A 25,462-nucleotide genomic window follows, 5' to 3' on the forward strand; every position below is an offset into this window, starting at 1 on the left:
TCTACCAATGCAGCTGGGGGTTCACTAATTTTTGAACATACACTAATTCCATGTTTCATTTAGTTTTTTGACTACTCACACAATTCCCTCTAAACAAATTGATAAACATAAACCTGATATTTCATATATGGAAAAATGGTGATGATAAAATAGGAAAATCATTGTAAACTGCTCAAGGGGTTCACATACTTTCAAGAGAAACTGTATATGTAAGGAAAGACTGTCCCATGATGTTCGCTTAAGTAGTCATGATCAAGGATTTCTGTTTTGGATAATGGTGACTTATTTAGGATCACTACAGCATTTCATTATGATAATGAGGTATCAACTCAACCTGCTGTGTCTGCAGATCAAGATGCAACAGAGTTAAATGTAGACTGTTCAGGTAAATACACCTTTACGACTGTAAATACATGCCTGAATTATCTGAATTTGAGCACAGTCTGCACTTTACAATATCTCAGATTTGGCAGGTAATCTGCTAGCTGTATTTGTGCAGAGGCAGGTATTGATGTCCATTACCTGTGTCGGCACAACTATCGACTGCATCCATCTCTAGATCCGCCTTATCAGGACAACAAGGACTCGGATGGAAACACATAGGAAGCTTTTCAGCAGACAAATCCTTACCAGGAGGTGTTGGAGACCTGGAGCCCTCTGTCTTGATACTAGGAGGATCTTCACACGCAGAAGGAGCTGATGAAGGAGCCTTCAGCAGGTTGGTCGGTCCGCCTACGATGGTAAGGTGGTTAGTGGTCAGCTCCTGTGGACGCTGCTGTGTCTGTGTGGACTGTATGGGGACAGGCTGATGAGTAGAGCTGGGACACTCTGAGGAGAACTCCCCATCGTTCCCTCCAAAGCTGAACGGACACAGGGGCTGATGTATAGGGACAGGAGCAGTGCTGTAAAAACTCAACCTGTGAAAGCAGATGAGGAAACACACATGAACGACAAAAACAAGTGGAAAGTTTCTTTTGAAATAAATATGCACATGAGCTCCACACTTATTGAATATATCCTAATTTGCATAGGCAGAAACACCATTCATATGTATGACAAATACATCGGCCCAATCTTCATCCAATCATCCTACTGCCAATGGGTGATGGAAATGCTGCTTTTAGAGTGGCCTCTAACCTAAAAACCGCCTGGCTTGGTAGTACCTGCGTGTTTCTGACTATGCAAATTAGGACATATTCAATAAGTGTGGAGCTTATATGCATATTCAAATGAATTTCAAAAGAAACTTGTAATACAAAAAAAGTTACTTTTCATGTATACTTTTACTATAAAGTTTTATTGTATTAGGAGTAAAGGAAATAATTAAGCCTATTTGGTTGTATTTTGGGCATGTTCGATTAGTGTATAGCTCATTAGCATATTACAATACATTTTCAAAGAATCTTGTAATGCAAAACATTTTACTTTTCGTGGGTACTTTCATTGTGTAAAGTTTTCTTTTGATAGGAGTAAAGAGGGGGAAAATACATTTTGAGGGTGTATTGTTGCCTGGCATTATTAGCACACATCTCGGATTGATGAGAATTAAACCCTCAACTAGGATTTCTTAGGACTTTTAGTATGTTGTTCTGGACACCTAATAGAAATAATCCATGCTGATTTTCTTTTACAATTAGTTCTTTATTTGGCTCCAAAATGGGTTACTTTTCCTTACCCTTCTTTGTACAACCATAATTAATCTGACTCCACTCAATTGGTAACTCAGCCATAGCTCCTGGCTTTTAATGTATATTGCTACCTGTTAGGTAGGGTCATTTTTTTGGATACCTACAATCTATTTTTGACGAATACTTCTCTTACTTTTTATGAGTGGCACAGGATTTTGCCACGGCCTTTTTCTTATCTTTTTGCATATTCCACGGATGGACCGAATCTGTTTCTAGTTCTGAAGTCTAACTCAAAAGCTACAGTGCTGTTACAGGGGTTAGCAGCTTGTTCGATCGACTTGGTTCAGTGACGGGCGCCTGGATGCTGTACGATCTCCGTATAACCATTCAATCCAGTGCAGAGACTGATCAGCAATCAACCGCTGTATAATACAAATCACTGTTCTCCTGTATCGTGTCCAGCCCAGTTAATTACCAGGTCCTCAATACTTACATATTGCCTTTCGGTTTAAAACAAATCCTAACCATTCATTGAAAAACCCTTTACCTCGAAATACTTTTCTAGTTAAGAATTTCTGGAGAGGCCACAGTGGGTCAGCGTTTCACAATGTATTTAGTCAGGTACAAGTTACTACTACCGTTACATATTCAAACGAGTCTCAGGTGATTCATCTAAAGTTACAAGTATAAAAGAAACATATGAAACATCCAAACATTCAGAGAATATGCTTTATTTAATACAGTGCAATGTCCCTTTAAAACTTCTGACAAAAAGCCCATATGATCCCTGAGCTCCAATCACCAGTTCCTTTTGCAAAAGCAGCCTCTGCATTTTTGTCTGTCTGAATGCTAGCACGGCGAAAAAGACTGAGGGGAAGAAAAAACTGAAGAAATGTGAAAATCCAGCCTATACTTTCGAGGCGAGCGGAAGTCCGACGTAAAAGGAGTTATCTGGGGACTCCATTGCACTGCAATATCTTGGATCAAAATGGTACAGTAGAGGCGAGCATTTTTTGTTTATTTTTCAGTCCCTTCTTGATCTCTTCCAAATTTGAGCTACTTGGCTAGGCCGATGAAACTTGCCTTAGTTTTTGTCCCAGAGTGGTTTCGTTTTAATTCAGCGTCAGATGGCATAATTGTCAGCGGTGAAAATGTTGCGCCCTAATGAAGTTTGTAACTTGCATGACGCGCCGACACAGATGCCAAATTGGACACTTTACAAGAATGCAATGGCTACAATAGCTACATTGTTGCACAAAGAGTTAATTCTGTCATATCACAGAGCTTCAGAAAGGATCAGGTCGTGACTGGTGCATATTTGTTGACATTGATGTGCAGTCTAAATGCCGGCGAGTGCTGAAGGGGCTTCTGTCTTCGGACAGTGGTCCAAGTTGAAATCGTCCCAACCGACAGCATTGTGCTGATGATGTGAATTAAATTAGTTTTTGAGATTTTGGCGTAGGACTGTTCGTGTCGCAGGTGACTATCATCAAAGACTGAGTGAAAAGTTATGACCTCAAATGGCGTGTGAAGGATGGGACTGCTTCATGCACAAATTTGCACTAACGATTCATGTTTAGTTTTTGGAATTTTCACAGCATTTATATTTGTCTTTTAGTCCAATGCGTTGGCCAGTTTATAGCAGTCTTTTCCAAAAGTTCATTTTCTTTCTTCATACATAGGCAAAGACATTTCTGGCGATGAAATGTTTACTACTGCAAAATAACAGCCTGAAAAAAAAACCCGATAATATAATTGTGGAATATAATTCGAATTTGTTCATTGTAAAGTTTTGCGTTATGGCCACAGTGACATGGCATACAATTCTTAAAAACTCTGATAAAAATGAAGACCTATAACGTTGTTTTAGTGCTTGTACTTATCTAATCGTGTTCTCTCTGTGTCCAGTATGTTTTACAGTGTCGAGGGGTAATCAGATTATACATAATCCTAAACAACGACGTATTTTTTTATTTACAGTGTACCTAACGACCCAGGTCTCCTAGGAGAACCGAACCCTGTTTTATGTGACGGCATGTAGTCAGTCTCATTCAGTTAACCCTAATATAATCAACAGGAGGAAAACAACTTTGTAGACCAGTTTGTACTTCTTGCATTTGACATGGCTATTCAGAGTGTATACTTCTCTTTGCAGTTAAAAGCGTTCCTGATATTGAGTGAGCAGCCAGAATATGCATTTTTGTTTAGAGTTCCAGTTAATCCTCCTCAGCAGAGGGAACGGCACATAGCCTACATTATTTCAGTTCTGATTGCCACATATACTATTTCAACCTATGTAATGATATTTTCTAAAACAAGGACAAGCTGCCGTATCTGCAACGACAGTTTCCTGTGTTAGCTTTTGTAGAAAATACATTAGGCCATAGTGTTTCGTGTCTGACATGAATGGGTGCATTCAAAAGCCCTGATTTCGTGTGCGTGTGTGTGTGTGTGTGTGTGTGTGTGTGTGTGTGTGTGAACTAGGGATGGAAGCAGTATGATGGAGAGGGTTAAGCTTTTTAGTAGGGGGTGGGGTGGGGGGGTGGGAAGTCAGAGTCAAAAAGGACTGGTCGTTTTCGAGTCTCTCATTTAGAAAGCATGTGGAACTTGGTGCAGTGATGGAGTAATCCCACAGTCCACTCCGTTCACATCTGGAGGCCTGGGTTAATATGTGGGTCAGGTCACGAGTGGACAGAGGGACCCTGGCCGCTCTCGCTTTGGCTTCGGATGGGTAAAGATATTTTAGAAATGGGCGTTCCACCATTTAGGAGGCTAAGCTGTGTGATAAGCGGACAGAGCAGGCTCCATCAGGCAAACAAACAAACAAACACACACACACACACACACACACACACACACACACACACACACACACACACACACGAGCCTACATACACACAAACACCCGCACACACACACATAGAGTGACAGAGTGTGGCTGTTGGTCTGATTAGATAATAATATAGTAATATCCCCCATAAAAAAAATCCTAAAAGATTGTTTGTTTGGTGTTTGGCAGTTCCAAAATACATTACACATGTTGTAAGATATCTAACAAACATTAGCAAACACCCTCTCTCATTAGCAATTAGACAGTATATGCTAAAAGGAAGTAACTATGTTTCTTTAGTGTAATGGAACATTCATAATATGACAGTATTTCACCTGAATTGTTGAAATAAAGTAGTTGGAAATGTGATATAAAATGCTGTAAATTCAAGATGTGCTATCAACAATCACAGTTTTCAATCTCAGTCCCTGTCTCATCATTATGGGATCTCGTTATAATGCTTTTTTTCATCTGTTACACACACACACACACACACACACAAACTAACAAAAAAACAGTCACGCACTAATTGCATATAGCACTAGTCTTGCAGCATTTAAGAGCCTGGTTGGCCCTTTTGTAGCTGAGACCAGTTATGGCTGCATGCTGGGGTTTTTATGTAACCGCCTATTCAGGACATTCCTGCCCACCCTCGACTTTGAGGCTTTGCTGTCTTTCAGCGGCTCAGCAAGGGAGAGAGGGTCACAGTAGTCCTTGTGACAAGTGCAACCCTTCCTGCTCTGAGGAGAGAGCCACATGAGATGCTTGCTCTCTTTCTCTCTCTCGCACTATCTTTTTCTCTCTCACTCTCTCTCACTCTCTCGCCAGCCCCAGCAGGAAATGGACTCTCTCTCCCCTGGAAACCAAGTGCATAGGTGCTGCTATTTTGCGTCCGAGGGATAACATTCGCAGACAACAGCTCTGCTGCCGACCACAAGGTCAAACTACTCAGCAAATGTAATTATTCTCTTATTTTCGGGGCTGCTGTGCTGTGCTGTGCTATGCTGTGGCAACTCTAGATCCCCTCCTGGGCCGAATGTATTGCTCTGCAGCAAACGTAAATGCTGGGCTTGCTTGAGCCTCAGCAGGTTGCTGGATAATTGGCCTTCTCTAAACTGCCGCGCTGATAATCTTATATCTTGTTTGTTTTATGCACTGGCCTCATTCATGATAATGCAGTGTGTGGCATGGTTTTTCTCTGTACTTTAAAAAAAAACATTATCTGTTGTTTGATTAGCTTAGATGGGGAGACATAGAGGACCCCCCCCTCTCCCCGTCTCCTGCTTCCATATTTTTAGCTTTCAGTTCTGTAAAGTAATTGCAGTGGTTCACTCTGAGTGCACTGTCAATTTAATCTTACAGTGCTGCAGAGTCCGTGTTTTTTGAAGTTAAATCAAATCCATGTATCTTAACAGCGAAAAAAGCCCCCTGTCCTTTGTTCATGCTTATCAGATCCCTGCAGGGAGTTAGCTTAAAGATCTGTTAGATATGAAATCAGATAGGGGCTGCTTTTACCGAAAGACCGCAGAGAGAGATAAGCTCAGGAGAGTTTCTGCCTCTGAAGATTTACAGCCTTTCCAGAGATGATGCATTTGATTCCAGCTGATGGTTCTTTATGTCTTTTACTTGGGGGGATTCCATCTGGCCCTTCTGGATTCTACCTGGCTGTAATTGTCCTTGTTTCAGAAGCCATTGTTTTTCAGTAGTATCCTCTGTCCTACTGTTACTGAATTATCAAAGTGTTGGAACTTCATGTGACACTTTATCAAATATACCAGCACCTTAGTTGGCGTATGTGATGCTTTGCAGAAAAGCAATTGGGAGACTTAAAGAGGTGAGCCCTTTAATCTTTTGCCTTCACCCTTGGCAACAGCCTCTGTCAGCTTCTCATTATCTGACAGGTTTATTATCATGTTGTGGATTTCTTAGGGTTGGGTTGCTCCACCCCCGTAGGAACAGCACTGGTTCTGTGTCTATGAGGATTGCAGGCATTTGTGTGTGTGAGTGTGTTTGTGTGCTTTTGGTGTAACTTTGTGTGAGTGTGTGATCTTTTGACAGAGGTGTTTATTCCTGTGTGTGCATCTTATACTAACATCTGTTTTGTGTGTGTCTGCATGCATTAGTGTTAACCTGTGCACTTCTTCAGAGTGTGTCCTTGTGCGTGTTTGTTTTAAGGTGTACATGCGTTTGTCAGTGTATGTGAGTGTCCTTGTGTGGACATTGGTCTTTATTTGTGTGTGCGTGGGTGTGTTTTTTAGTGTGTTCGCATGTGAATGTTCTCTTGTCTTTCTGTGTGCATGTGTGTGTGTGTGCATGTGTGTGTTTATATGGGAAGGTTCTGTTCTGTCTGTGCCTGTTTGGTTTTGTGTGTTTGCATGTGTCTGTATGTTTGCATGTCTGTGCATGTGTGTCTTTGCATACGTGTGTGTGTGTGTGTGTGTTGCTTGCCCGTGTGTGTATTTGCATATGTGTGTATGCGTGCGTGACTGTCCGTGCCTGCACACATGGTGCTTGGGTCTGTTGTGTTTGTGTTTTATGAGCTGGGGAGGAGATGCCAGCTCCACAGGCTCCTCTCTTGGCCGGCACTCCTGACTCAGCTCTTACTCACATAGCTCACCAGGCCAGGCAGAAACTTCCTGGCAGCAGCCGCCAAGAGCTGAGTAAACCCTCCAACCTCTCGCAGAGACAGAGGCAGGGGGGAGAGAGAGAGAGAGAGGGAGAGGGGCAGAAAGAGGAGGAGGAGGAGGAGAGAGAGAGGTACAGGTACAGAAGGAGAGAGAAAGAGGGATGGAAAGAAAGAGAAGCAGGATAGACAAATAAAGAGATGGAGCGAGAGAAAGATTAATAGGAAAATAAGTGGTAGGGAAAGAGAGAGAGGGATAGAGAGAGTCAAGAAATTAAATGCAGAGGGACGGAAAGGGAAAGAATGTCTGTTTACTCTGGCGTCCTGTTACTGTGGTCCCCTACGTCACATACATTTCAGTTCAGGTAGGGCTTAGTGTCCTCCCTCAACTTCCAGTCTGCTTTGATCCCATAGATCAAGGCCACTGGTCATACCTTGGTGGAAAATAGGCCTTGATTTACTCCTTAGCACCCCTACATGTGGACGGGGCTTGATATGTTTGTGGAAATTCAATTGCCACAGTGTTGCTTGCTTCAGGATATAAATGGAGGGCCTCCGAATTAGACCCCGAGGCACGATAAGTGAAATCTGTTTATTGTGTCTGTGTAGCAATTTCAGGCACCAGTAGCCGCAGGATGTTTCTGAGGGAGGAACCTGTTACTCGTACAGTGGCATTAACATATAGATTAAAACGTTACACACTCCTAAATAATATCTTGCGTTCTATCAACGGTGCAGTCGGTGAGAAATTGCTGTGCTTTCTCTGAGACTGTGATTATTGATATAGAATAGTTGTGGGGCCAGATCCATAGCAATGCTAATCAGATTAGCCCTTTTTTTGCTATAATATTTATGGACAGTTAAGCTTCAGAATATTTTCCATGTCCCTCAATACATTTCAGACAGCAGACTCATGAAAGAGACATATGATGAATATCAGATGAAGACAGCTGAATTTCAGTCTTCCCAGAGAGAAATACAACTCTGTTGGTTTGTTTGTTATATTAATTCCTGTGAATTTTATCTCACAGTCCGTGCCATTGAGGAGGTCGTGCTTTCTTTGCTGGGCAGAGAGAACCTTTTCCATTTACTCAAGGTGTGCCCCTCAGCTTTGCTAAATCTGTTGGACAGGTGAGTGACCCCGAGTTCAATGTCTTCTCAGCTGAAGCATTTGAGCCACTTAATTACACACAAGCCACCACTTAGAATAGTTACAGTTATTTTCAAGGCAGTCCTTTGCTGAAGCCAAGTGTTAAGTATCTGATCCGTTAGTGCTAGAAGTCACTTGAATACCTTACCTCTTAGTGCTAGCACTCACTTGAATACCTGTTCCCTTAGTGCTAGTGCTTATTTGAGTACCTTATCTCTTACTGCTAGCACTCACTTGAGTACATGTTCCTTTAGTGCTAGCACTTACTTGAGTACATGTTCCTTTAGTGCTCACTTGGTTTTTCTGTATGATTTATTTGAGTCATGATCTTATTCAGGGTTCCTGCAGCTTAGCTTTTATAGCAAGATGCTAACAACACCAAGATTATGGGTTCAGCCCAAAGGGGGCACACATACTGATGAAAACTGTATATCTGGAAAATAAATACTGTAGGCCATTGACGGTAACACTTTAATTGGATAATCTACCTACAGAGACTTTACAAATGGTCTTATTGTTCACCGAACCTTAATCACCTTAATCAAACCAAATCCCTAACCCGTACCTTAAATCAACTGTAGTTTAACCGATGGTTTGTTTATCTGCAGACGGTCTATAGGGGGCCATCCAAATAAAGTGTGACCAAAGCAACCTTTATCGTTTTTGTGCATGGTCCATGATGTAGCCTAGCGTTGTATGTAGCTGAAAGTAAGTCGTGGTGCCGTAGCTGCTGTCTCTCCTTCTGGAGGATCTGGCATCTTTACAGGGTGCCCACAGATCATGGTGCCACTGAGACTGTAAGAGATGATGAGAAGTGTTAACACACTCACTGTGTTATTTGGCACATTGGCTTTCTCAGTGTTCATTTGCTGGTTGGCTGTGGTTGACTAGTAAACTGTGAGGGTGCTTTAATAACTGCCTGATTATTTGTACTCGTTACTGATTATTATGTACTATTAAATTACTGTATACCACTATGTGTACTAGGTTTTGTACACTCAGACTGTATTATCTTTGGGTTAAGGCCATAGTTGCTTTGCTGATTTGCCATATTAACAAATCCTAACGTCTAGAATTAAAAAAAAAAACGTAGCTGTTGTTAAAAGACAAAGCAAATCATGGCTAAGTTATTCGGTCACTGGACAGGTTCATTACCAAAGTTGCTGTGTTAGTTAGCTGACTGGCTTAAGTGTGTTAGCTGATCAGCTTTGTCATTTAGCTGGTGCTGAGTGGGAGACAGGGAGACCGGACTACAGGCTGCAGATATGTGACCTCAAACAGACGTAAGGGGCCGTCAGTGGCTGGAGGCCTTGCACCTGTCATTAGCAATGATTTTTATTAGCATGTTTTATTGCAGTCTTCTCATCAGCATTCAATGGCTCTTCAGAACGTGACCCAGACTGTCTGGTCTGTGAATGGCACAGACATATACACACACACACACATTATTATACAGATAGCCACACTGATGTACACACATATTCTCTCATGACTCTCACATCATACCCTCCAATACCTACAAAAAACATATTGTCAACATATTGTCTTTCCGTCATCATACTAAGACACACACACACACACACACACACACACACACACACACACACACACACGCATGCACACACTCACACACATTGCCGCACATTGCCACACACAAACACACATTGCCACATACTCACTCACATCAGCTTTTTAGAGTCCACACACATGCAGACACAGGCTATGTCTCCAGACTGTGGTGTAGTGTGCAGTGGAAGCATGTGTGCTCAGGCTATAAGTCATGCCGTAGAGGAGCAGGGCTGTTATTTCTGTGGATCCTACAGGGGCTTCTTTGCATCTGTGCTTTACCCTCCCTCCAAGGTCACTGCTCACAGTGTGTCCTGATTGGATTGTGACTGTGTGTGTGTGTGTGTGTGTGTGTGTGTGTGTGTGTGTGTGTGTGTGTGTTTGTGTGTGTGTTTGCTGGTGTCTGCGTGTATGCGTGTTAGTGCATGTGTGTGTGTGTGTGTGTGTGTTTGTTCAAGGGGTGGCATACAAACTCATGTACACATACTCACATGTACACAATCCCCCCCCCCCCCCCCCCCCCCCCCCACACACACACACACATTCACACACACACACACACACACACACACACACACCGTCCAGACGACCCACCTTTTCTCCTCCCCATCCTGGCCATCCCTCTTTCCTTTCCAGCAATGTCTCTCTCACTTGCTCTCTCTCTCTTTCAACTCAGCTCTCTCTCACTTGCTCTCTTTTTCTCTCTCAACTCGGCTCTCTCTCACTTGCTCTCTCTTTCTCTCTGACTTGCTCTCTCTCTTTCTCTCTCAACTCAGCTCTCTCTCACTAGCTCTCTCTTTCTCTCTCACTAGCTCTCTCTTTCTCTATCAACTTGGCTCTCTCTCACTTGCTCTCTCTTTCTCTCTCAACCTGGCTCTCTCACTTGCTCTCTCTCTTTCTCTCTCAACTCTGCTCTCTCTCACTTGTTCTCTTTTTCTCGCTCAACTCAGCTCAACCTTGGCTTGTTTGAGAGGGGAGACACACAGGGGACTGTCCTGCAGCAGCAGAACAAACGAGCCTGAGACAGAACTACTGAGAAGCACCTAATAGGTCTGCTGGGAGGTCCCTCTCTCCTGTTGTGTCTCAGTTACAGACCTCAAACAAGATGGCCGTTTCTTACTTGAAAAAGGCTAGTCTTTAAACTCCTGACACATGGGCATCTGATATATGTAACTAAAGTCATGTGATGTGTCAATGTTTAGACCAGCACTAGTGTTTTATCTCTCCATGGGTTGTGGGTTTGGGCCTTAATGAAGGTATTTTGTATTTGCAGCACAGGCCTACTGCAGTCTCTCTCTGTGCGTATCTGAATCCTGATCGTCTCGATTCACTGAAGCATCACTGGAATCCTTTTATAGCGGCCTTTCACAGGAGGTCATCAGTGTGGTTTTCTGTGTCGACTTGGCCCGTTTCCTGTAGGCTGCATATTAGGGGAGGACAGAGGGCTTTTTCATGGGGCAGGAAAGAGCTAGCCGGTCGGCCGTGGCCGATCAGGTAACGCTGTGAGACTGTGGCGCTAACGCTCCGTGGCGAATCACGATTCTTACTCGTGGGTCTGTCCGTCGTCTGTGCCAGGCTAGCTGATCAATTCTTACAGCATGTTGGCACAGGAGGGCCACAAAGGAGGAACAGGAGTGCAAAAGGGCATCCTGCTGGGACTTGACATCTTTTTATAATGTCTTCGAGATTTTAAGATTAGATTTTTACTGACATGGGGTTTGCATTAGAAGAATCAAATCTCAAGCTACTGTGCCACACCTAACACTTAAAATTCTCTTGCCTTCTTTGGATTCCCCTGATGTTTTCAAGAGGGGTAGGGGGGGAGCTGGAAACACACTTACATACACATTCACTGTAGATAGGTACAGTATGTCATATGACTGTCAATGGGTTTGATGCTGGCATAGATGCTATTGGCATTTCTCATTCTGATAACAGTGTAAATCTTTTATGATTACCAATTCTTACCATTATAATTAGTTATGTCCCACGTATAGAACATGAATATCCTGTCAAACATGTACTAAATTCTGTATAGTATGTAGACATAGTGCACACTGTTCCTCTGTTGGTGGGCATCTGCCTGTTTATATACTGTGACTGTGCATGCATTGACATGGGTATGTACACATTAAATCATATGTAAATAGACAGCCACATGATGGCTCGGTTAATGCAGTTATATTGTATACTCTACTTCCTGGTACCTAATTATCAGCCCACCTCCAACATCAGGTCCTATGAGGTGTGTTGATGAGTTGATGACTCCTGGCCATCCTGTGTGTGTGTGTGTGTGTGTGTGTGTCTGTGTGTGTGTGTGTCTGTGTCTGTGTCTGTGTCTGTGTCTGTGTCTGTGTCTGTGTCTGTGTGTGTGTGTGTGTGTGTGTGTGTGTGTGTGTGTGTGTGTGTGTGTGTGTGTGTGTGTGTGTGTGTTTGTGTGTGTGTGTGTGTGTACTCTTGGTCGGGTCACTGTCTCCCGGCCCGTCTGGTGACAGTTCCTGTCCTCCGCTCTCCCGCCCTACTGCCCCTCCCCTCCCCTCGTCCCGTCTCTGTGTCCTGCTGAGGGTGATGGGAGTTGACGCGATGCCCACTCCGCTCGCTGTGAGTGCCAGTCACCGTGCCATCGCCACCCAGGGCTCCTGTCAGGAGCGCTTTGCTGGACAGAGGGGGGAATGCTGACTGGGCACTTCCCTCCCCAGGCAGATAAAGCTCTTGGCCTTTTCCCCTGAGATGCCAGACCCCCCCCCCCCCCCCCACACACACACACACAAACACACAAACACACACACAACTTTACTGGAGAGGGGGGGGTCTTAGTGTCAAGTACAGGATTACCCCACATGAATATAAATAAATCTACAGTATACAGTACATCAGGCTGATTGTGAAAAAGTGAATTAGACCAGCTGCACCGTGCTACATCAGCAGTCCATGGTGACTTTGACATGTACTTCACCAATACAGGCTTTTTTTAAGTATTGTTGAGTATTTGAATAGTTAATATCTTTGGAACGTCCTGCAATATAAAAATGAATTGTTAACCATGAGTGGTGCATTTATTTAATTATACTGTGCATTGTGTATGTACTGCAGATCACCAGTTACCTGAGTTGTTTTGTGTCGTTTAACATTTAAGTGTAGCATGTATGTTAGTAAACTATGAAATGTGTTTCAGGGTTGTGTCTGTGTTTTGAGTTCATGAAGTGCTATGCCCATGTGGTGGACTCATGACTGACATTTTAGAAGCTGGGGGATTTGTTAGACAGCTTGATCAACTACCACTGGCTTACAGTGTCCTTATAAGCAGGGGGAAGTCAAACTTAATGAACTGCTGTCCTTCTCTCTCTCTCTCTCTCTCTTTCTCTCTCTCTCCCTCTCTTTTGCACTAACTCCTTTTTCTCTCTAACTGTATGAGTGTGTCTCAGTCTCTTTCTCTCCCTCAATCACTAACTCTCTCCATTTCTCCTTGTCACTCTCTCACCATCTCCTTTTTTCACTTTTTCAATCACACATTCTCAGTCAATTCCTTTCACCCCACCCCACCCCCACCCTCTGCCTCTTCCACCCACTCTGTCCTCATGTCCTCCCCTGCACCAGAGTCAAATCAGACATTTTAGCTCCTCTGGTCGTAGTCTCATCCAGGTCTCTGAATGGCCCAGTGGTTCTCTAAAGCAGTGCTCTGAGGAGAGACCTTGCGTTAAGAGCCTGGCTGGAAGCAGCCGTAAACGTGGGAAATGCTTTTATGGCCTAGTAAACGCTCCCCGAGTGCTGCAGCACTTTCACAAGTGAAAGTCAAATTAAGAGTTAGGGGTTGGGGGTAGAATTGCATTCTTCTTCAGGCTGGGCTTTGTGGCCGTGCCCTGTCTGGCCTTTGAAACGGCTTGCCCTGGCCAAGTGCATACCACCCTGCCTGGCCTTCTGCCACTTGTGTTGGTGCCTGTGGGAAAGAAAGACAAGAGTTGATGCTGTCTATTTGGACAGTGATGTGGAACTTGTGTTAATACCAGAGAGGATGCTGGGAGATGTATGTTGGGGGGGCAGGATGGATGGTCAGGTACGGGTGTGGACTCGACCTGAAACTTGTAGAGCTGAAGAGTCGGGTGGTTTGCTAATAGCAGTATTAGTATCAAATGTAACCAACAGAAGCCCAAAGAATTACCATTAACTGAGCCTCTGAGAGATGGAATAGGAATGAATAGAACGAATGAGACTGCAGCAGGAAGTGGAAGAGAGGGATTTGGATAGAGAAAGAGAGAGAGACAGATAGAGAAAGAGAGCGAGAGTGACAGAGAAAGAGACAGAAGGAGAGAGAGAGAGAGAGAGTGATGCTGAAATGATACCGCTGGCTTGGCATGTCAGTGATTCCTGTGTGCTTGTTTAGGGCTGTGCTTTAATAAATGATGCATGTGCAGGCTTCTGATTGAGCTGTGGTTAGTGGCACTGTTTGCTTGGCTGGTGAACAGACAGACCTCTGACATTTCAGTGAGGGTGAAGAGCAAACACAACAGATTGTTTACCATAGTCAATGTATGTTCAGCCTGATCTACCAGCCATGCCAAGTGTTCGTTTCTGACTAAGCCTCTGGTCAGAGAAAAGCGTATGACTGAAAGATCATAAAGTTTGTTATCATTTATTATTTACAGTCAAATATCAGTGTCAAATATCAAATATCTACATCCTACCACATAAAGTAAATAATTTACGTGGATTATCATCATTAAGTGAATGCCTACAGTGTGCATCCATTTTTGGTGTACATCCTGCTAGGAATCTTTCAGTCCAGAGAATTCACTTCTTAGTCCAAGTCCTTAGTCCTTGGTCTTATCACTTGGTCCTGGTTTACTGTGTGTGTGTGTGTGTGTGTGTGTGTGTGTGTGTGTGTGTGTGTTCCAGTTGGACTGAACAATAGCTCAATCCCAGGGCCTATTCGAGCGCATGTGACAGACATAAAGCTCAGGAGAAATCTGGGCGAAGATAAAACTGTAATTGAAATCTTCAGACCGTCGAATCTTCCAAGGTTAACAACGAGATAAGAATCAATTTGCCAGTGTTTGAATGCAGGGACTCTCATCATCATGAAAGAGAGCTGTCACACTACGAGACATAAATATGTTTCTACCGCACATTTTCATAGAAGGATTTCAGTGGATCGTCAGTAGCACAAAAGATATTACAAACACTAACATACATCTTTGTTGTGTGGCATCAACATATCTTTTTAAGTTCTTACGGTTAAGTTGTCACTGAAGTGGTTCTTAGAGATTGATTTTTGCCTTGCCCCTCCTTATTCACGTTGCCTTTCTTTGACGACTCCATTGTTATAGAAACACGTCAGCTGAAACTGATTGTTGAAGTGAGTTGTCCTGAACGTAGCAGTGTGTTTTTGTACCGTGCTTGCTTACACAGTTAGAGTGGACCTAATTGTTCAGAGAGCAGTTATTTATTCGCCCACCTGCTTTTCCTAATAGTGCCTGCATGCTTTGTCTTCAGCATAATGGTGAAGCCCTCATGCAAGGAGAGAGAGAGAGAGAGAGAGAGAGACAAAGGGAGGGAGGGAGGAGAGGGAAAGGCAAAGGCAGAGAGAGAGGTAGTCATGAGAAAGAGACAGACAGAGACAGAGACAGAGGCAGAGAGAGAAAAAGAGCATTACAGATAGAAAAGAGAAGAGAAGGAGGATGGGATAGAAAGAGAAAGGGAGAAGTGAGAGAAATAGAGGGAGTGAGGGCGAGATTGAGAGAGAGGTAGTGATGGAGAAAGGTGTTTGTGGGGAGTTAAGAGCTGAAGGGCGGTTTTGCATACAAATCGCCCACCTCCTCCTTGTGGAAAGAGCAAGTGAATGGACGAGAGAGGGGTTGTCTGTTCTGTGGGCCCAGACGTGCAGATCCAGCGGAGATCGAAACCTTGCCCTTCCTGTGCTAAAATAAACCCACCTTGAGAGCCAGGGAGTGAGAGGAGGAGGTGGAGGAGAGAGAGAGAGGGAGGGAGGGATGGAGGGGGGATGGGTATTGGATTGAGCAGTCTGCAGTTTTCAGTGTCGCCCGCTGCCCCTGTGTCTGCACTGTACTTCATCGCGTGCTTGTAATTATTGGGATGCCTTCTGTAATTGTAATATATGAAATGCAGAGATTAAAGATGCTGAAAGTTTGTAATCTATGTGCTTTATATTGTTTGTTTGTATATTGCTATTTATATTCTTATGTCCTATTTCATAATATATGTATAATAATAGAAACGCAACAAGACGTAAGAAAGAAACCATATTTGCAAAACATTTGCATATGTGTCAAACATAGGCCTGCTACGGATTATCTAAATAGGAAAACTGACACTTTGACAATGTTGTTTTGTCCTTACTACAAGGTGACAGTGTGCTTGACAAAGGGAAGTATTCAAATATTTAAGTTAAACAGTCATTACATTAGCCATGAGAGTTCGGTAAACACTATAAACTGATCAACAGACTTGTAGCATCTGTTCTGTAAATAGGACATGCTCACACAAACACCAATCCTACTCAAAATGTATGAACTGGATTATTGGAATTAGAGGAATTCATGTAGAGGTTTTGCTGTATTTATGACTGCAGCTCACATTGACCTTGTGTTTATATATTTATTTATTTGTTTATTTGTTTGTTTGTCTGCAGCTCATCGTGGAGAAGACTACTGACTACCCCTCTGAGGAGTTCTCCCTGGCGGAGGATGCGGCCCAGCACTTTGCGCGTTTGATGGACAGGCTTAACAAGCAGCGCCTGTTCCAGCCGGACCTGTGCGACGTGGACCTCGTGCTGGTGCGCCAGCGCAGTACATTCCCTGCCCACAAGGGGGTGCTGGCCGCCCACAGCCCCTTCTTCCAGGCGCTCTTCACGCAGGGCAAGCAGCAGCAGTACCAGGAGTTGCGGCGCGTGGACCTGTCCCTGGAGGCACTCACCAGCCAGGGCCTCACCCAGATCCTTAACTTCATCTACACCTCCAGGCTGCTGGTGAGCGGCGGCACGGTGAGGGACGTGCTCAACGCCGCCACCTTGCTACAGATGAGCGACATTGCAGCCTCCTGCCACGAGCTCATCGGCTGCCAATCTCTGGGCCTTACACCGGCCGGCATGGCTAATCGGGAGGGCCGGGGAGAGCCAGGACTGACCGCGACCCCCACCCAGCTGTACCGCGAGATCAAACAGGAGGCGGAGCTCGGGAAGCTGTACACGCGAGAAGGGGGAAGTCCGTTTTCAGTGAGGCTGGAGGGCGGAGGAGGAGGAGGAGGAGGAGGAGGAGGGAGATCGCAGCACCACATGGCAGCACAGGTGCACCACGTCAGTCCATTGGCCCAGGGCCACGGCTCAAGCCCGCAGGTCAAGCACTTCTTTAAGAAGGATGAGGTGGGAAAGGGCCTCTGTGGGATGGAGGATGGGCTGGAGACGGAGGGGGTGGGGCCGCACGATGGACACGCCTCCTTCAACCGCGACCAGATCATTGTGGAGGTGAACCTCAACAACCAGACGCTGAACGTGTCCAAGGGGTCGGAGGGCAAGAGCTGTTCCACGGATGCCACTGTTCTGCTGGGCCGCCGCCACGACAACCGGCCCGATTCGGAGGAGGAGGAGGAGGAAGAGGAGGATGACAATGACGCAGATGGCGCAGATATTGGTGGAAGGGAGGATGCCGAAAACCAGAAAGATGCACTCTTGGCCAATAGCAGCGAGGATGACAATGATGACAACGATGAAGAAGATGATTATGAGGAAGAGGAGAACGACCACAACATTCCAGGGGACGAGATGGGCGTGGCAGGGAGGCTGCGCCGTGGCACCAGGACCGCTGCAATTGCGGCGGCAACCATTTCCATGCGCCAGAGATTGGGCGATGCCAGGCTGTCCGACCGTCAGAAGGGGAGAAAGAGTGGGAAACATGAGCAGGAGAGCATGGGACAGAAGGTAGACTTATGGCAGATACCAATAACAAATGTATAGCACAATAAGATTAGGGTACTGTATTACTGTACTTTAGTACTACATTAGGTACTGTATATTTCTATAGGATTGTGTTCTGTCATTTATGTTTAACTTCCCATATCCTACTCATATATACCTACTGTACTATATTACTTATGTATACAGTCTACTATTACATTTATTTGTGAATGAATAATTTGATGTAGTGATTTGGTGAGTATATTTCTAGATGTATGGATCCATCGTGCATCCTCTGTAAGGTGGCTTTAGAGAGGCTTTTTAGCTGTGTTTGTTGTGGTTCAGGTGAGGCTGGAGGAGAAGCAGCACTTCCCCTGTAAGAAGTGCCCGCGCGTCTTCAACAACCGCTGGTACCTGGAGAAGCACATGAATGTGACGCACAACCGCATGCAGATATGCACCAAGTGTGGCAAACGCTTCCTGCTTGAGAGTGAGCTGCTGCTGCATCACCAGACCAACTGTGAGAAGAGCATACAGGTACACACACACACACACCCACACACACACACACAAACACACACACGCACGCACACGCACCCGCACACACCAGTACACACACCAGTAAATAGTGAACTAAAGAAACTAATGCTGCTGAGTTGAGAGAAAGAGAAGTCTGACAATTATATTTAAGGAGATTAATTACATTCTATAGCTGATTGCTTTGTGTATTGAATATGTGGTAGGTTGAATGACAGCACTGTCCCAGGGCTGGACGTATGTTGTTGTTCAGCAGTCTGAGCTATTTGTATTCAGCTCCAGCTTCTCTTCTGCAATGGAAGCCATTCATTTGTTCCAATGCAAAGGGAATGACAAGGTTGGCGTGAGGGATGGCAGTAATCTGCGCGCCTGTACGCAGACATACTTCAGGGAGCAGCTGGCTCTCTGGAACACAGACACACAGCCAATTCATTTCCTTTCCAGTTTTTCCCCCTCATGTTATTATTACAAATAGAGGGTTATGGTGGAAGAAATGCTGCCTATGGATTAAAATGGCATTCTCTTCACTGACAAGCACTCGCTTTAAAAACCGGCCTTTTGCTTGTTTCGCCTCGGTCTTAATTTGATTTAATATGTAGGTAATTGATTCAACAAGCGCATACAGGCACACAAGCGCATAGTTTATACTGTACTTTGCAGAATTGTTGGAGGGTGCAGTTGTAAAACAGCGTCCGTGAAAATTCCATTAACAAGACAAAGGACTGGATTTTAAGTACGTAGTTTGAGAGCATAAACACTCACTGTGATGGATTTGTGGCTCTGTCAGATTTTCACTACCCACAATTCACATAAAATGACAAATAACCTCATAATGTTGATTCACTCTCAGCAAAGAAAATGTTCATGGTCTCAGTGAGACTCTTTTCTGTTCCCACATGCATTCTGCAGCCATCTCACAAGGCTCAACTGTGTCTTTCTTTCCAGTGTGTGACTTGCGGAAAAGCCTTCAAGAAGCTCTGGTCTCTGCACGAGCATAACAAGATTGTGCATGGTTACGCCGAAAAGAAGTTCTCCTGCGAGATCTGTGAGAAGAAGTTCTACACCATGGCTCACGTCCGGAAGCACATGGTCGGTGAGTGCTGCTCGGGTCAATTGCATCAGACTTGTGTCATCAGAAGGGTTCCAGAAGGTTCTAGAATGTTATCCCTTCAGCGATTCAGCACTTCTGTGGACCGCCCTGGCTTCATAAACAACTGTGAGAATCATACAAACCATTATCTGCCCTGATGAGGTCTCTAAGGGCCATTGGCACAAACTAACAAGGGACTTTTATGAGTCTCTTCAGACCATCTCGAGTCTGTGGGGCCATAGCCTCCCCAAATGTTGCTGTTTTTCACAGAACGTGGCAGTATGCGGACGCCGGGACAAGACTCGCATTGTTTAATCTCCCCTGGCAGAATGGAGGAAATATCTTATCTGGAAGTGCTTCCTTCCAGCAGAGGCCTGAGAGCACTATGCTCCCGGAGTGACAAGTAGCAGTTATTCATCTAGGGTTAGGCAAACATGGTCTTGTAGCAGAAAAATATTTTACATACAAATATATTTTTACGTGAAGTGTAATTACCAAAACAGATAAGTACATTTCAGATATATACAGTATTGCGCTTACTCTAAAATATGTAGTGTATTTATGTATATATTCAACTTACATCAGTATATTTAATATATTCTCAATTAAGTTTTCAGTAGGACAATGGCCAGTTGTTGTTGTTTATATTGCCATAGTTATTGTGAGAAAACATTGCACAGGGATCCTGCAATCACAATCAGACTCACAACCATTTTCTTTCCGGATTGCTAATTGATGATTGATGGTCTTTCTATTAATGAGTTTCTATTTTAAGAGTAAACATATGAGTTTAATTATAATTTTCCTTTGGGATTAGTGGAGGGTCTAATTATCACTGATCCTTTGTGTGTGTGTATATGTGTATGTGTGTGTGTGTGTGTGTGTGTGTGTGTGTGTGTGTGTGTGTGTGTGTGTGTGTGTGTGTGTGTGTGTGTGTGTGTGTGTGTGTGTGTGTGTGTGTGTGTGTGTGTGTGTGTGTGTATATGTGTGTGTGTGTATGCATGCGTGTGTGTGTGTGTGTGTGTGTGTGTGTGTGTGAGGGTATTAATTGCTTCCCTCTCATACATGTCCTCAGCCCACACTAAAGACATGCCCTTCACATGTGAGACCTGTGGGAAGTCCTTTAAGCGCAGCATGTCTCTGAAGGTGCACTCCCTGCAACACTCTGGAGAGAAGCCCTTCAAATGTGAGGTAAGGCTGACAGAAACGTCTCACCTCACAGCATCATTAGGTATATTTATGCATTCATTGTTGAACCCTACATATGTGTTTCATGCTATAGAGTTACAGGGTTGTGTAATCTTAAATCAGTGGTTCCCCAGTGGAAACCCGTCTCTGTATGTTTCCTGTCTACCTCTGCAGGTGCAAGAGGCACTCTTGATTAGCTGAACACACCTGATTTAGCTAATCAAGAACCGTATAATTACATTGACTTTAATCAGTTGCGCTTGGATCTGGAATAGATACCAGATATGCAAGGGTGAAGGGCCTAGCAGAGCAGAGATGAGAATCACGTTCTAAAAGAAACCTCTTACATAAGGAAACTCTCAAAAGTTTTGGATATCAGCATTTTGTAAATTGGTCCTGATGTCAGACTTGCATTATGAAAATATTTGTAGGCTGTCAAATACCCGGTGGGTTTAATTTAGACTGCGGCGTAGATATGCAGGTCTTGCATTTTGTCTCTTGTTCCACTGGACCCCAAAGAACTAAGTAGCCTCGGCCGAGTGCAGAAAAGGTTTTGACAGGGAACATATGGAGCTGTCTGTAGACCCCCCCCACACACACACACACACACACACACACACACACACACACACACACACACACACACACACACACACACACACACACACACAGACACAGAGATAGACAGATAGATGCAAATACACATGCATGCATAACTATACAACACACATACCCACATGCATACAACCCCCCCCCCCCTCCCTCCCAGACACACACACACACACACACACACACAAACACACACACACACACACACACACACACACACACAGACACAGATACACACCCTAACATACAACCACACACACAACCCTTAAGGAGATTGTAGAGATGTAAAGTGAATGCATGTGTGTTTGACAGAACTGCAGCGAGCGCTTCCAGTATAAGTACCAGCTGCGCTCTCACATGAGCATCCACATCGGCCACAAGCAGTTCATGTGCCAGTGGTGTGGAAAGGACTTCAACATGAAGCAGTACTTCGACGAGCACATGAAGACTCACACAGGTGAGACACACACACACACACACACACACACACACACACATACACAAAGACCCACACTGGTGAGGCACACACACAGACAAACACACACACAAAGACCCACACTGGTGAGACATATACACAAACACACACAGACACACACACACACTCATGAATATCCACACTGGTGAGAGAGACATGCACCTGATTTATAGTCAGCTGTACTTATAATTAACTCTCTGAGCAGGAATTATTGTGTAAATGTCTACAAAAGGTCTTGTGTGGTCCTGCTTTACCTAAACCCCTCTGTCATAAGATTGACATAATTGTGCCACAAGGAGGGCAGGAGTTCAGCACGCTGATGGATGTCTTGGTACACTCTGATAGAATAGATCTTTAAACAACCTTTTTAGTAGAGGATCATGTTAGAATTGTAAGGCCTTGTATAATAAAGACAAAAGGCAGGATCCTTGTAGGATGTAGATTGTTTCTTACAGTGTGCTGTGTGTTTCCCTGCTGTGTGCAGGAGAGAAGCCGTACATTTGTGAGATCTGTGGCAAGAGCTTCACCAGCCGGCCCAACATGAAGCGGCACCGCCGCACGCACACTGGCGAGAAGCCGTACCCCTGCGACGTGTGCGGCCAGCGCTTCCGCTTCTCCAACATGCTCAAGGCCCACAAGGAGAAGTGCTTCCGGGTCAGCAACCCCATGCTCTCCGAGAGCAACCCTCTTGGCCTGGACTCAATTGCTCCCCTTGGTGGTGACTCGGTGGAAGCGCAGCTGGCACTGCCCGCCCCAACTGTGACCTCAGCTGGGGGGGGCACCTCCAGTCCCCTCCATGGCACCCCCCTCACCCTGCCCCTCCTCCACTCCGTTGGGGGGCTGCACCCATCCCCAAACCTGCCACCCCTGCCTCCCCTCTTCTCTGCAGGAAGGATAAACTCTAGCAACAACTAGCTAACTAGCCACAACAGGCTAATATTCACATTACAAGTAGCGTGTGAAAATCCCTTTTTTTTTTCTCGGTTTACTTTTTTTCTAACTTTACCTACAGTATACAACCTCCAGGTCAGGTGGTCTTTCCCCAAAGATAAGAGTCTTTGGTAACTACAGAACATAGCAACAGTATATTTTCAAAGGAATTCACAAACTGCTCAAGGAAGCACAGCTATATATCTTCAAGGTGTTTAACTCCAATACATACACAGCATATTCCTACAGAGGTTATTTTTTACTATATACTAACAACTTAAGCTCCACACACCCTTTAAAGGTCCTTACGTATGTCTTACTCTTTTCTTTGTAATCATTCATTGTCATTTGCACACCTTGTCTCTTTTTGCCAACAAGCTTAGCTTGTTTTTTGTTAAATTCTTCCCATAAGCAACCTGATGGTTTCAAAGAAACAAGTTGGGGAATGATGACTTTCAGCAGTTGTGCACCTTAGGTTACCACAGGAAGAGCCAAAGGGGCGGTTTGTGGATTGAATGCTGGTTTTTCAGATCATGGTACTAGGCATGCTTGTTTACCTCACCCTCCCCTCAGACATGGAACGCCGGGATCTGCCGGATCTGCCACCGGAGCTTCACTTCTCATTTGACTGTTGTTGTCTGTCATCGTCGTCGTTGTCGTTGTCGTACCTCCATCTCCGTCACTTCCAGTCATGTCTGAGGAGGCCTGTGGGAGTTTCTCACTCGCCCCACAGAGGAACCATACAGGGACATGGTGATGGGGGGAAAAAAGGAACTTTGAATGTGTCCTGAATCTGAACTCTCACTCAGTGTTGCCCAGATATCACCCTCACATGGAGACGAGTCAAGACGGTAGACAGGAATGGGTCCCGACAGCCACCTTCAGCATTTCAACAATGAAGTAGTAGTGTCTGTTCTGTAGTGATAACCAAATTGTGATTTGTCAGAACATGTATTCTGTATAGGCCTACCGCATTGCAATAACCAAATCCTGTGAGCTCGCCTACTACTACTTCTACATATATGATATGACATTTATAATCTGCCCTGCACCTTATTTTTAACCCTAGTGATATTTATACTGTTCTTTATTTGTGTTCTCAAGAGTTGAATTACTTTTTGTAATGCCCGGTACATTATGCCATGCTAAAGGCTTTGGAAAAGTTCTTTGAGGAACCCTGTGCAGTGCATAGGTTAGAACGGAATTATATATGTGCGTGTTTGTGTGTGTGTGTGTGTGTGTGTGTGTGTGTGTGTGTGTGTGTGTGTGTGTGTGTGTGTGTGTGTGTGTGTGTGTGTGTGTGTGTGTGTGTGTGTGTGTGTGTGTGTTTGTGTGTGTGAGAGGAAGAGAGAGAGAGAGAGAAAGAAAGAGAGAGAGGAAATGTGAAAAGGTCTTATGGAGAGCAAGAGCTCTACTTAATCTGGTCATGTGACCCTAAATTAGCCAATCACACGCTAGTGTTACCCAGACAGGTTGGCAAAGAGATTTCCTGTTCAGCCTAACTATTGCACCCAACTGAATTTTGCTTATGTTAAGCAAACTGTTTTGTTTCTACTCTGTTTTGTTGTTGTTATAAAAATGGCACTTTGCTGATGGCGTTAGCTTCCACAGAGCTGTGGGAGAATCAGAGCCATGTGGAATTAATAAATAACTAATCAGAATTTGAGGTCTCTCCTCCTGTAAAATCATACTCATGTAAGTAAAGTCGTACATGGTCCTAATTAGTGCCCAATTAAGTATTTGTATCATGGCCCTGAATACAAAAAGGGTGATACCCTATCCTATAGTGGTGACTGGTCTAAGATCATTTGTGTGTCTTCCACACATTTAGAAGTCTGCCTCACACTATTCTTCCATTACTATTCTTCAAAGTAATGAAAAGGCCCACAAAAGAACAGGTGAAGAGAACTAGCATTGAACCCGAACTCTGAGCGGTTGAGGGGTTTGAGGGAAACTCACAGTTTATAGCTAGGCCCCCTCTCTTGTCTATGAACCCATAACAAAATCATGTTATATAGCCACTCTGTGTCAATATTATTTTCAGCCTTCACCTGTATTTGATGCCGTCTGATGTATGAATTTAAACAGTAATATATTCAAGTTGTGTGACCGACAATTTCCCCCAGTATTACACATATATGGCAAGATTCAAGTTTCAACAATAGGCTTATTATGTGACAATCCCTATGAATAATTTTATTTCAATTTATTTTCAGTACTGCATTATAATGCAATTCTTAAAAATTCACAATTGTCAATTGCAGATGTACTTTCAATGAAAACATTTGTTCTTTGTTCTTTTAAAAGTTGTTTTGGATTAGAAAATGTGCAATTTGGATTTATAGTGCACTTTTTACTGTTGTCACTGAGATTCGAAATGAGTGCTTTAAACCAAATGTGGGCAATTGCCAGCAAATAACCTGTAGAGACTTAAAGTTTATGAAAAAAGTTTATTTCTGAATATTGGACTAGAAAAGAAGCAATGTTTACTCTGAGTGTAATATTGTGTAGAGATATATTGTAAACGTATAATGTTCCTATCATTTCTGGTATGACCAGCCCCCCTGTCTATGTGTGTCGAGAGGAAGTAGAATGGAGTTCTCCAAATTGGCTAATGCAGAAGAAAGACTTTGAAAGCCGTGGATAAGCTGTTGTATCTGTTACACTAAGCTGTGCTGTGTTTCCTTTCTCACATGGAAAGCTTAGGCACCTTATCATACTACATATGATGGACAAGCTTATATGTCCCAGCTACTTTAAAGATGGACAGAAGTGTGTTTAATTATTGGAATTTAGTTCGTTGGTGATTACCAAATTTTCTTCGCCATGGTACTTGTGGTTTGTTTTTAGTTTTTTGTGTGTTTTTTGCGTCCATTGCCAATGTACTCTTAGATATTTGTAAGGTTCGCTGCAGGGGATGGTTTGAATGG

General features: G+C 44.1%; 1 protein-coding gene across 1 annotated transcript; it reads left to right on the forward strand.

The window, feature by feature from the left end:
• The first annotated feature begins 8,138 nt into the window (after positions 1–8,138).
• On the forward strand, positions 8,139–23,743 carry zbtb47b (zinc finger and BTB domain containing 47b). The gene is made up of 7 exons (XM_080854840.1): positions 8,139–8,212; positions 16,444–17,727; positions 18,049–18,240; positions 19,186–19,333; positions 20,406–20,521; positions 21,440–21,584; positions 22,087–23,743. Exons 2-7 carry the CDS (start codon positions 16,525–16,527, stop codon positions 22,515–22,517), a joined length of 2,235 nt encoding a protein of 744 aa, XP_080710966.1. The 5' UTR covers positions 8,139–8,212; positions 16,444–16,524; the 3' UTR covers positions 22,518–23,743.
• Positions 23,744–25,462: the final 1,719 nt, after the last annotated feature.

Source organism: Sprattus sprattus (genome assembly GCF_963457725.1).
Source record: "Sprattus sprattus genome assembly, chromosome: 17".
NCBI classification, from domain to species: Eukaryota; Metazoa; Chordata; class Actinopteri; order Clupeiformes; family Clupeidae; genus Sprattus; species Sprattus sprattus.

Excerpts from the sequence above, each read along its gene's own strand:
- zbtb47b (XM_080854840.1), top strand. The coding sequence starts at position 16,525 with ATGGACAGGCTTAACAAGCAGCGCCTGTTCCAGCCGGACCTGTGCGAC. Across the intron at positions 18,241-19,185 it reads ACTGTGAGAAGAGCATACAG|TGTGTGACTTGCGGAAAAGC; the intron begins GTACACACACAC and ends CTTTCTTTCCAG. Across the intron at positions 19,334-20,405 it reads CGTCCGGAAGCACATGGTCG|CCCACACTAAAGACATGCCC; the intron begins GTGAGTGCTGCT and ends ACATGTCCTCAG.